Below are 14,023 nucleotides of genomic sequence, written 5' to 3' on the forward strand. Positions count from 1 at the left end.
ATGGGTTGCGTCCTTCTCCCATATGCTCTTCCAGTATTGCTCCGTCTCCAGCCTTGGTGGTGCTGTTCTGTTATTGTTCCCTTGCCACTGAGAGTACACCTTTGCTGGTTCTGTGAAGAACAGCTGGTTTATTCTCCTGCCTTCTCTCTCTCTGGTGTACCTCCTCAAGCGGGTGGCCAAGGCTGTGAGTCTTTGCTTGGCAGTTTCCAAGGCCTCAGGTATGGACAGCTTGCTGTATTTCTTATGCACCTTCTTTGTCGCACCTTTCTGCAACTCCGTTAGTTGGCTAACCTCCCTCCGTGCTACTTTGATCTTGCCCTCTAGCCTCCTTCTCCTTGTTGATCCGGGCGACGTCCGAGCCGGCATGCCTTCATATTTATCTGTCTCGCTCATGTCTGCGGTAGGCTCGCTTAGCATAGGGGGTCTAGCCTTAGGACCCTTACTGGATACAGACGCCCCAGGCAGGAATCGAACTTGCGATCTTCTGCTCCAAAGGCGTGTAGCTTAACCACTACGCTATATATATATATATATATATATATATATATATATATATATATATATATATATATATATATATATATATATATATATATATATATATATATACACACACACACACACACACACACACATATATATACACACATATATATATATATATATATACACATCTATCTATCTATCTATTAACATTAAGTGTATATATAAAATACACTTACTTTACAAAAAAACATAAGCTAATAAACACAAGCTAATATTCTTACAAAATATGAATATATGAGTATATATGAACAGATAGACTTACTTATTTTCAGTTGTTCACTGTATTTCCCCAACACTAGAAAAATATTGAAAATATGAGGAATTATTAGAAAAGAGTGACAAATAGTGAGAATTAACACATGTTGAGCTAAGACTTTCAGCACAGTGTAACAAAGGGAAAATAGAACATGAGCATAACCTTGATGTGTTGACTCAGGTTAAACATTAAGTGTAACTCGTTTGTAACTGAATAAACTGTTGTTGGCTGTTTTGATCATCTGAGGCACTTCTGGTACTCATTGACAATCTAATCATGTTCAGGGACTGAATGGGGACAAAACAACTAAAGGTAGCAAATCTCGTAACAACCATCATGTTTGATGTGTTTATGAATAGCAAAAATGTAGGACTTTTTTTTTTTTTAGACGGATGCACTTGTAAGCATCTGTCATTTACACAACATTTGTAGAAATGTTAGAATTGGGAGAAGTAATAGCTCAGTATTTGGTAGCATGACAGAATTACATTTATTACTCATTTATTACTGAAGTAAACATATTTCTATGGGTTCTTTGTTGTTGTTGTTGTTGTTGTTACTTTTGCTTTGTTTATATTTAGTAAATTACCTTATAGTTACCACTGTAGTTATTGATACAAGCACAACAATGTGCTCTCCATGTGGCCTTTTTTCATTTACAATAATTCAAAAGAAGAATGCATTGTTCTGTAATACCTTCAGGCACCATGCTCCTCTGATAATAAATATTTTATATCTTGCTTGTATAATATGATATGCACAATAGCGTATAGACTTAGAAATAAAATATTCTGTAGTTTATGGAGGGTTCAAAGTTGGAACTACACAGCCAGGCTGGCTGGTTGCCCTTGCTTTTTGCTAAGTTAAACTATTCCCCTGCTGGGTTGAGATTTCATTTTAACCAACAGACCTCAGATTTTGCTGATTCTGATCTAACTTTATTTCCCAAAATGTTAAACTATTTCTTCAATTTATGTGACCAAGAGTTCTTGAATAATTGGGGGATTTTGCAATCTGTACTTGTAGTTTTATAGTTTGTTTGTTTTGGGATTTTTTATATTGTGGACTTTAGACCATAGTCAGTCTCAATAAACTGCATGAGAGTGGCCTCCTCAAGAACCGCTAGAGCTTTTTCATGTTATAGGAGTTCCTATGTAATACTCACAGTTAAGTAGACCCAACTGCAGCAGAGATGCGAGGGCAGTGATGATCATAAACAGAAGAAGGCCACCACGACGGCCCATCAGGCCGACCGCTGGACATAGTGCAATGCATGATGCAACCGCGATGCCTGCCATTGTGTAATAGTGTGTATAAAAGTCAGGGAATATGGTGGTTCCCTGAGCTTCAGGATCCATCATGCTGCGGGCAAAGCAGTGGTGGATCCCATAACCAGTTAGCCTGAATAAAAAACATACAGGAGAAAAGCAAGTCAAAAAAAAGCGACATCTCAAACAACACAGCGACTACATCAGGAGATACTGAACTACATCTTTCGTAAGGGTGCTATGTAAACTGTGTAAAGCAGTGAAGAGCCGCTTTATTTCATGCTTTCTCTAATCTCAGTGCATTTTGAAAAAAAACCTCACATGTGTAAACATGGATTTATTGGCACACAGAAACACACCCTATGTGCACACACACACACACACAACCAAAAGCAAGCCCTCACACCCTCCTTCCGAGTTGTCTAATGTTTCATAAGGACAAAGCTCATGTAAAATTTATGCAAACAGGGAATCAGGGACACTGTGCACTAAAGCAGAGGTAGAGCTCGGTCTGCCAGGCAAGAGATGAGGTCTCAGATCGAAGGAAGAGTCCATTGGAGATGAAAAGAGAGAGCAGCACAAATATGGAAGGACAAAAGAAGAAACAGCTAAAGATCAATCCTCTATCCAGCCTGCAGGTTAATAGTGGCATCTTGACTCCACAAAATGGCAGGTCTGAGTGGCATTGCACTCCAAGCACCTGCATTATATACATCTTTTTTCAAATCCTGACACACTCACAAGCACACACACCCTCGTTAGCACACTGACACATATAACCCTGTTTTTTAAAAAGACAGAATACACTGTAAAAAGCAAAAAACAGACCCTTTATTGGATCCCATGTTGGACTGAAAATGAACTTTATGTATATTAGACTGCATATGTTAGAAACAGGAAATGATGTTTCTGTGTGTCTTGGGTTAAAGAGGAGGGTGATTGGCTTGTTACCAGTATACAGGTCTATGTATACAGATTTATGTTTTTTTTAATCGATCACTATTGAGCCAAACTTCAAAAGCAATTATCTAAAAGGCTTTAAGAGGACATTAGTGCACTTGGCATGGAAAACATACACATCTGCAAAGGCACTGTTAGTGCTGTGTATTATTACAGTACATGGGTTTTGGAGAGATGATTGCCACCATTCACATGTTTTTTTAGGGAAATACTTGCTCATTACACAGTACACATGTATTACAACTGCATGAGTCTGCAGTACAAGAGTCCAGAGGTTAACCAGACACTTGGCCTCCTTGGTTGCTTCATGCTTACGGAGTGTTAAAATGTATTAAAATAGGAGGTATCTCTTTAAATGATCCTAGCATCAAATTCAAGGTGAACACTTATCAGAAAAAGTTAGAGACATAAATAAAGATACAACTTCTTGATTTATGTCATTGATCTACCATTTCAAATAATTACATGATTTAAATGATTTGCATTCTTTAACACGGAATTATTTTTACATTTTAAGACAGCCACTTACGAGGTGACACAGAGCACGACGATATTCTTCCAAAGGTTCCTCGTCCCAACCATTTTCACAATGCATGTTTTTTTGGGCTTCTGTTGAAGAGATCTTTGTAGTTCTGGAAACAGGAAAACGCAGATATTATTAAAGCTTTGCCAGAAAAAAAATCATAAAAATTATAGAACTCACACTTGTTTCTTTTTTTCTCCCCTATTTACTGTTTCACATATACAACTAAAGGTATATGCTGATGGATGTTAAGGTGGTCTTTAAACACAATGGTAAATGGGCTGGTTCTTATTTCCCCACTGAGGGACATTAAACAAAGGATACTTCTACTCTATTCTATTCTATTCTTATGTAACACTTTTCTACTCCTCCTGAGCACTCAAAGCACTTTATACAACTTGCCTCATTCACCCATTTATACAAGCACTTTTTTCTTTGCGTTTTCCATGTAAGTGCTTCCTATCTAACATTAGACAAATGAACAAACTATTATTTATTTAATAAATAAATTGAAAAAGGAACGTAAACAAATACAAAATAAGCAGCTCATGAAAGTGGTAGAATATTTCTTTTTTTGTCTGGCATTTCAATTGAAAAGTCAACATCCATCTGTTGTTGCACTGCAGTACAGTAGTACACAAACCTGAATAATGAACATAAAGTAGAATGACCTTAGAGTGTAGGCAAAATCAAATGTTTAAAACCCTTCTAAAAGAATAGGGTTCTGGAAAGTTTTGTATTTGAATGATACTACTGTAAATATAATGAGTAAAAGTTGGACAGTTGTCTGGGTTTGAAACCACAGAACCACACAGGTCCCATCCCACAGCTTTGTCAAACAGGTATTGTTACACTAACAGGAGAGCAGCTACTGGCGGGCAACACCCCTGAGCTGCTGGTGACACATGACATAGCATACTTAATGTTTTGGTATCAGTCTGCAGGTTGCCACAGTAACACACCTCTGCCTCATGCTAGTCCATTTTTCACATTGACTCAGGCATGCGAAGGTTATCTCTGGCTAACCACTCAGGTTTTCCAGTGATCCCCTGACAAAGACTGAGTAAGATCAACTGTGCTCAGAGCTATGCAAATCATTCCACTTTTTCAAAGTGGATGAAGTAAGTTGCTCTACATGAATAAGACATGCTTCCGTCTGCTTCTATAGCATAATTTAGTGCTGAGCAATTGAAAGTAGAAAAATAGCAAATGCTTCTCTACCGTATGGGGAAGTTTATACATTAAAAAAAAGAAAAAAGAAAAATCTATGTCTATGGTAATGCACTTATTTCCCTACATGCTCAGAGTCAGCACAGAGACTCCGACTTCGAAAAATATGCAGTCAATTTCACACTGTGGCTCCTCTTAAAGCCTTTTATCTCACAGTGGCACTTCCCTTCCTTCATTTTTCAAAAAGGAGTGATAACTACGCAACAGCAGGACAAAAACAGGGGGAAAAAAGTATATATAATAAACAAACACTTATACAAATCTGCTATTGATTTTCACAACAACACAATCCAAACTGCTTTGTTCTGGCTGGTCTGAGTACAGTTAACACGGGGTCAAATGCCTGACCTACAACCATCTGCCATCTGCCCACTATTGTGTCAGCTTATGTCAATCCATCCAAGCTCTAATGATATTAATGAACATTTGAGAATGCCATAATCCAATGTTCAACACCTAATGCTACCTTTGTAGTGGATTATTTCTATGTTAACAAGATGGGAAATGTATATAACCTTGTCAATCCGGCAAAGCTGGGGATAACAATGCAGACCATACCATTCAAAATAAAGGTCTAGCACAACCTTTGCAGGGAAGCCAGAACAACACGCTTCTTTTAACATGAAACTTCATACGTTAATAACAGTATGTCATGCAAAACATATCAAAATGTAAAATGCAGACATTGAGTCCGATATCTTTAAATTACTGTTGAAGGATTCATTACCTGCGAGGATGTTATCTGGGTCGAGCTCCACGTTCACTCGATTTTTCTCTACTATGTGTCCCATGATCCACTTGGAGCGACCGTACTGCTGAGTGGCGAGCAGCCAACGCAGTGACTCAGGGAAGATCCTGTCAAAAAGATGGGGGGATGTCCTTGTTAATATGACATGAAAAATGAGTCAGGGGGGAAAAAGAAAAAAAAAAGACTTCTCCTTTTATTAGGTTGTATGTGGAATCTAACTTTGTTAGGGCTCGCAGTACTAAATCTTGTTTTTGTCTGTGAATGTACCATTTCAACACAGTTTGGATATGAGGCAGAGAAGAAAAGTGCAATGTTAAGCTAAAGCTATACACCAGATCCCAAACAGGGTCGGCTGCGGTGTGACACACACAGCACAATTTACAGTGGTACTGTCTCACAGCCATTGTAACCCCCCTGTGCCGCTCTATTATTTAGCGTTCATTTTCTAAAATGTTGCACAAACTTCTCAAAGAGGTTAGGTATCAGCTTGCAGAAAGAGTACATGTGTATATGAAGACAATCAATAACACCACCGGTGCTGCATTTGGATGAACCTCTGTCTACAAAGTAGATGTGCAGGTTTCATCATTTTCCACACATGTGGTTTGCAACTATCCCTCCCCCCACCCTCACCCAACCTAATTAGATCATCTGCAGCGTTTAAATTTTCAACCCAATCAGCTGTATTCCAGATGTTTGCAGAGTCAGCCACTTGAACAGTTAATCAGGAAAGTTAACACAGCTATATACTTTGGAAATTACCTCTTGGCTCTTGCCAACTTTTGTGTTTATATAAATATATAAAAAATGTGTGCTGTGTGACAGAGCCATCACACTTTGACGACACAGTATCACATGACAGATTGTTAGATAGCTGGATTGATAATAAACGTTTACAGTGAACCTCTCAGGCTGAGTTCACTGTGCAACGTCCAAACTTGTGGTACCATCAGGAGTACCACAAGTTTCACAACCTGCTTCATGTCCTTGAATTGTGTAGTCTTTAGCAAACAAGGCCATGATTGCGTCACAGCACACAACTATTACAAATCCCATTCAACAGCTGAGCTGCCAAACTGCTGAGTGATAATGAATGCTGTATTTTTTTTTTTTATGATCGGAACAATGGAACTGAGGACATGTCAACATTTTCGTGTTTACCAAATCACAATGACTAACCTGACATGTGCCTGAGGTGTATTTCCATCCCTTCTCCACACTGTGTCTTATGCTAATGAAAGTGTATTGCATGAGAAAGACTAATGTCTGACACGATGTTTGCTTTGGATTACTTCTGACTGTTACTGAACAGACCCCCCCTTTGTTCTGCAGGGACATCAAAGATACCAAGGCCTTTGAAACTCTGGCAAAATCTATATTCCTGCCATCTTTGTAGACATCAGCACTATTACAGAACTGTGTTCAGTGAGGTAGAATAAATGGTGTATTTATTGCTTATGCTTTGGAAAAAGTCAGAGCAGAGGTTTAAGTGTAAAAGATACCTCAGCTTGGGCTTTAGTACTATTTTTTTAAAAGCTTGTAAAAATAAGAAGAAGAAGAAAAACCTCTGCAAATGCATCTTTTGTTAAACAGTGTTTAATTTACAAAAAAGAAAATCAATAAATGAAGTCACACCTGATCACTGTGGATGCACCTATGTGGGTTTTTTTTAACTCTAAACTTAAAAAATATTTTAAGTTTAACAGAATATCAAAATCAAGATAACCCGGTACCAAAGTGCAGCAAATGCTAAGGTCTTTTCCTTACCAAATGTAGGACAGCATAAGCAGCAGGGGACAGATGATGACAGCTTGAAGTACCTGCCAGTTGCGACAGAGGTATGCCACTCCAGGCATCAAGAGCCGACCACCCAAAACCACAAAGCTGGCCACCATGGTCATGGAAAATCGCCATCCTGGCAGGCACAGCTCGATCCCTGGCAAAGAGAACAACGAAAAGGAAAAGAAAATACAATGTGTTTTTTTCTAGTTGAGACATATATAGAAAAGTTGACATAAAAAAAAGAGTGCAAATACTCAAATTTCTAAATTTCTTGGAAAGATGACACATGGCACTGGCACTAGTTTTTTTATGTTCAAACTAGCTATAATCGTTGGAAATTTTGGGGCACAAAATCAAATGAAGTTGCTTCAAATAAAAGGATTCCCATAAATTATTTATTCCAAGACGTTTGTACCTATTCATATGCAGTTGAATTACCTGGCAAATGTAACATTATCCTGATGATATTTACCTTTTTACACTGAAGAAAAATATTTTCAATCATTTTCTCAGAAAAACTGAGAACAACATAATGCACTCTTGACTTTCAGGGGAATGAAATGTGCAATCTAGAGCAAAGTTGATGAGTAAACGGACAAAAACAGAGCAACAAGTCTGACTAGGCGAGGCAGGCAGATCAGAACAGGGATCCTGGCACTGTCATCAGCAAATGAGGTTTGTTGTTCCAATGCAACACATCCTAAAATCCGGAAATTACTGCTGTTGCGCCGTGGCTTTTTACACCGAGTAAAACTAAGTCGACACCAAAAGCACTCACACACCAGAGAAAATTGTTATCTTTTTAATAAGTCTGGAATATTCCTAGTTTCTCACAACAGGAGGATAGATTATGGATTTTAAACTATTGTGCTAATCTTAGTTTTTGAGATTTAATTGATGTAACGCTTAACTCATCAGTCAGAAAATTATATCACTCCAGTAAGTCCCTGTTTACAGGTTTTTTTTTATTCTGAGACAGTACAGAGATGAAGACAGTAGGCTGCTGAACAAACTAGAAAGGGGTTCCTTGTGCTCCTTTCCCCTCGATCAGAATGGCACTGATTCATTCACTCAGTCATTAGCATGCACACCCCACTGGCAGCCAGTAACCACAGACAGTTCAGCCCTTTAGTTACTGCAGTACAGAGGAGAAGTTCACACCACACCATAGAAAGCCAATGCTGCTGTAATGCCGCTGTTCTCATACAACCAGAATCTTTTGTCTTGCTTCATTGGTCCCTTTTGTTATACATCACTTTTCTTCTACCCAGGAATTTTAACCGTCTCCAGTGGGCCTTTCAAGGTGACAGGCCCAGCATAATACAGTGGATGTCGGCTGCTTCACTTCATTCCAGTGGAAAAGACTGGAATTTCAATTAGGACTTGCCCCCCTCTGAGGACATGAATAATGCTCTCTGTTCACAGACACTATCGCAGCTGGTATGACAAAGCCAATGAGTGGAGAGCAGGGCGATGGGTGCAAGACCTGCTGAGTTTGAACCAACTAACCTCAAGACTCCTTCACTGTGTGCTTGTGGGAGAATAGCACCGGCTCACTGGTTAAGGACCGCATGGGATTTGAATTCTTTGGTTTTGTATTTATGTACGTAAGGCATCATGTGCACTGAGACTCATGCACTCTGACCGGAATAGTACATCCCGTGGTGAGGTGTGGAAAAGCGTTAGGCAAAGCGGCACAAACTTCATTAAGATAACAATTATGACAATAAGGATATTTAATTAAACTAAATGCAGAATAAGAACCAGAAGCTGTGGAAAAGAGGCCTGAGCTTCTTACTCATGTTGACCCTAATCCTACATAACCTGCTAGATCAGCACTCCCATAATGCTCTGCGGCAGAGTCTGTCCTACTGACATAAATCTACCAATTACTAATCTAATGTTACATATAAGAAATTGACTAAACTTGGAAACCAAAGGCCTCCCGAGGGTGGCGGAAAAGTGACACATAAAAGATAATAGGAAAAAAAAACATTTAAAATGTATTTGTACCACTCCCAATAGTAAAAATAGAAATTACATCATCAATGATTAGGCTAAAAATCCAATTAATGACAATGATAATCCCTAAAGAAGATTTGGCTGGTTTGCTGACTTTGGCAATGTGAGAATGTGAATCACACTCTAGCACAAAGTGCAGCAGCTCACCAGTAGCTCATGAGTTCCTCTTTGTAACAGGGATTTAAATGCGTCTTCTGAGATCTGGTCACAACTCAGACTGCTGAATGAGCAAGAACGCAACCAAGATACATTAAGATGTGACCACTCAGAACACCTCAGAGCGAGCGGTCCAGGCCACATATGGCTTTATCCTTTTAGCGGGACGTGTGCATGTTTCCTGTGCCACATTACAGTACAATACTACACTAATATGTGTGTGTGCCACTGCTGAAAAACAATAGATTTGGCAGTCTTGAATCACGTCGATACCCTCAGCTGTTATTTCGCAACTGCCTTGCATAAAGCTGCTAGCTAATTGCATAAATAAAAGTAAAGCCCTTTAAGATGATTGACTGTGTAGCCTATGTGTTTAATCATCTATCAGCTCATGGAAGTTATTAATGGGGTGAAGCAGATCCGGCATTTGTCTTCTAGCCCTCTTGCAGGCATCACAAGGCACAAGGCTGCCATTGATTACGCCCTTCTTCTCATCACGTTTCCCACACTTTGCTCTGAATACCTACGCTTCAGCGTCAATATATTTTGATTTTGAATCACCAAGCAGTTCTCGGATTCACTCAGCAATTAAAACATATCTCGCGTCTGCTCGTTAAATATCATTTCCCCCGACTGAAGAAACAATGAATCAATTACAGCGCTCTTGGTGGGTTAAAAAGGGGAAAAAAACCCCGTCATATTCTTGTAAAGCAAGCTATAGTCACATTCAGCAGTGAAAGAAAATAATCACAGTGAAATCAGGAATGGGATCAACACAGCTGTACATCTGTCACACAGCTGAAATCTGCATATTTCTTTGCTAATTGTTTTAAAAGAAGGCACCAAAAAAAGTTGTCGCCACAGCTTCCGCATCAAGTGAAAAGGAAATAGGCAGGATGTGCATATCCTTTTGCTACTAATTCCTTACTAAACAGAAATAACATCCCGCACAGAAATTAGTTAAAATGAACAGACTATGAGGCTGTGTCAGTGCTTCCAGCAGTTCCAATCAATCCTGGACTGTGACGTTTGTAGCTTGCAGATCCTAACTAATATCCTGAAGAATCTCTTAACACTTTAGTTAAACAGTATTTCCAAATGGAATTCCTTCAGTGTGTGTTGTGATAATGGTTGGAGCACACTCTCTGGAGATTGTGGTATGCTTAAAGTGGTTTACAGAGTGCATTGTCTGACTACACTCTAAGGCCAAAAAAAAGGTTACAGATAGTCTGAGTGACCACATTCAAAGGTAAGATGAAAAGCCTACAATAAACATTTGATACTTTGTCTTTGACAGCATTTATGGTGTTGCCCAAGTTAAAAAAAAAAATCTAAATTAAAAAGCACAGCATGGTCGGGCCTGGTACGCACTCAGAAGTGAGAACACCTGGAGATACCAGGTGCTGTATTTAGCGCCGACTGTGGCTCAGGTGGTCGACTGGATTGTCGACCTATCACAAGGTCGGGGTGGCCAGATTCCCCGGCTACAACATTCCACGCAAGCATATGATTCACATTATTTAAAATTTTTAAGAAACTCAGATGTATCAAGTCAGGGAACCACCGGTGCACTTAATGGAAGTATTTGCATACAGCTGCATTTCACAGCTAACTTATTCAGGCCTTTAATTTGTCACAAGTTTCCTAATGGTTAAAACTCTAATTAAACATACTAATACAATAAACTCACAAGCCAAGTTTATGCTTATATATATATACATATATATATGTGCCACCTGGGGCTGATCCAAAACCTTACTGGGCAGGTATGCCATTCACTGCATGATCAATACACCATTAAAGTTCAAAGGATGGATGGTCATAGATGGAAATGCCTAGTGAGGCTAAACTCAAATCAGGCATGTGCAAAGTTTCTGATGAACGTCTGAAGCATTTCTTCTGAGTGGCAGACCAGTGAAGCATTGTCAGCAAACAGCATTTCCCTGATTAGGGTCAGGGTGAACTTTGGTCTTTGGCTGCCATTACTATAGATCAAATAGGGTTTTTTTCCCCCTATAGGGGCAATCTCTCTCCCTTTGTGGAGGACATCTAGAATACATAAAATATTACTGGCATAGACGTACAACGCTGTTTGCCGTGCAGTTAGCCATGAAAGTCTGTGAGAAAAAAGGAATGTCGCTCTTAAGATATCCTTCAAATTTTAGTACAACATAATCACCTAAGAAGACATGGCAGAAAGCCAGTTCTCTAACAGAGCATGAAAACGGTTATCCTGACAAGGTTAAAGGCCTCAGGTCAATTAAAGGGCAAAGTAAAACTAACTTCTTTCTTCTGTGGCGTTTCTTTAGAATTAGTGCAGTTAGACAATTGTACGAATTGTACTACCGTAATTCTGGGTATAAATGACCAAGAGCAAACTGATAAGTCATTCTGGTAAATAACCTTGATACTTTATTTTTTCTGCCCGCTGTGTATTTTTATACACACAAAAATGTTGATGTCTCCTCTCTCCCTTTTTTCAAGCTCCAAATAGGGGCTATTGACTAAGAATAAGGTCATGCTTATTGATTAGTCTCTGGAGCCGAGCAGAATGTCAAACAATTCCAGCTATCCACAAGCCCTTTCCTTTGATTCATATGCTCAAATTCTCGGTAATCAGGACAGTAAATCCCCACCTGGAGAGTATATTCTTGTGTTAGTGTACTGTGTTAGCGCACAGCATATTCCAAAACCACTCCATTAATCCCACACAAAGAAAGATCAACACAAAACAACCTACTGGGTGTCCAGAAGGCACTTTATGTGAACTGAGTGACTGAACTTACATTTGTCACAGTCCTAGATTTGCTTAACTAAACACAACTTCAGCCTAACCAAAGAAGAACTGAAACTGCATTGATTTTTTTTTTCTTCCAGTCATCAAAAGAAAGTGCAAAGGTTGCCAGTAAAGATTTTACCAGTTACTGGACTTCACTCAGGAATTTGTGGTTTGAGATAGTTTGAGGTTATGTCATGCAACAAAGGTTAAAAATGATTTCCACTCCGGGCCAATTAGAACATGACCGTTAGGTCAGTACTACTGCTTTAAAAATTAAAAATAAATGCAGCCTAATGTTTTAGCAAAGTGCATTTGCTGAGCCACCAAAAATGTAATCTTAGCACAAAAGGGAACTTTAACCCTGCTCAGAGTTTAACCCTCCACTCATTTATCAGGAGACAGCTAGGGTGGATCATGAGGAAGACTGTGGTCAGTGTTTCATCAGCAACAATTGTTTTTTGTTTGTTTTTTGAGTGAAAGAATTTTCACTCAATACCAGGACTGCCTCTTTAGGGTATTTCACAGTTCAATTTCTTTAATTCATTCTAAGCATACAGAATGAAAAGAAAGTTGAATTAGCACGGTCTGCTGAATCTTGGTAAACTATATTAGCAGTGGTGTGAGGCAGACATAGCTGTGATGTCAGGGAGACATAGTCACGTGGTGCTAAATGAAAAATGTCTGTTTTTAAAAGTCCAGATCTTGCCCACACTGAGCAATAATCACATGAACAGTAAGGAGAACAAGCAGACCAACAAAGAACACCGTCTGTCAAAGCAGGAATTCGCCCTAGACACAAAGGAAATCACTGAGGATAAATGAATTTGTAGAGACCTGTTTTTTTTTTATTTTGCTTTGTGCCTTGAGTATCTTTATGAGTGAAAGAGAGATAATTGTTTGCTGTAAGAGGAGGGTGCCACTGACAGGAAGCACCTTATTGCAGCTAACAGAGGAGAGAGATGAGAAAAAGGTTAGCCCGGTCTGGCTAAACTGACAAAAGGCAGCAGAGCACTGCAGCAGGAAGCGTAAAAGACCGATCATCCAGCCTGACCAGAAGAGCCTTGCCACTCTGTAGAAAGAAGGAAAAAAACTCCCAGCAGAGAAGTAAAGGGACACTGTGCTACATCAAATCTCACAATGGCATGATGTATAAATATCAACCAATTTTTTTTTGCTTTGGGCATTGCAAAAAAAATTTCCTCTGACCCCCTATTTCTGAAATTTTTCCACACCATATTGGGATTGCTCAGTTTAAAAATAACGAGTGATAACGAATAATAAGCAATCAGTTTAAAAAGAAACATATAAAGATTACAGAGTATTTGTACTTTAATCATATACATGTAATTAATGTGATGGTGTGAATTTGTTCTGAAGCAGTGCAGCAAAACCAGACTAGTAGAGTGTAATTCATTACTCTAACGATAACTGGTTAAGACCTAGTTAGACTTTATGGAAATGCAATAACTAAGACAATAACACAGATTATATTTTAACTTTAATAGACCTTTAAAAAATGTGCTGAAGAGTGCTATGATACAATTCATTATCATGCAGTTTGTACTTCCCCTTTCTGTGCGTCTAGATAATTTCCAGTTGCACCTGTGTACTTACCAGCTACACATACAAGCCCAGTGCATATACCAAAGGTGTGACAGTAAAAACAATATCCACACAGCGAGTCTCTCGGCATGTCAGCAGCAATATTGCCACACTGATGCAAATAAAACAATGCCCCTTTTCCCCAAAGTAA

General features: G+C 39.0%; 1 protein-coding gene across 1 annotated transcript in view; it reads right to left on the reverse strand.

The window, feature by feature from the left end:
- LOC100707236 (solute carrier family 22 member 23) overlaps positions 1-14,023 on the reverse strand; it is a 39,557-nt gene that overhangs the window by 8,366 nt on the left and 17,168 nt on the right. Inside the window, exons 4-8 of the mRNA XM_003437891.5 lie at positions 7,299-7,467; positions 5,511-5,638; positions 3,560-3,662; positions 1,968-2,203; positions 809-841 (exon numbers count right to left, since the gene is read on the reverse strand). Of these exons, the coding sequence (XP_003437939.1) occupies positions 809-841; positions 1,968-2,203; positions 3,560-3,662; positions 5,511-5,638; positions 7,299-7,467 (669 nt within the window). The remainder of the gene's footprint in view (positions 1-808; positions 842-1,967; positions 2,204-3,559; positions 3,663-5,510; positions 5,639-7,298; positions 7,468-14,023) is intronic.

The sequence above is a fragment of the Oreochromis niloticus genome, linkage group LG18 (assembly GCF_001858045.2).
Source record: "Oreochromis niloticus isolate F11D_XX linkage group LG18, O_niloticus_UMD_NMBU, whole genome shotgun sequence".
Taxonomy (NCBI): domain Eukaryota; kingdom Metazoa; phylum Chordata; class Actinopteri; order Cichliformes; family Cichlidae; genus Oreochromis; species Oreochromis niloticus.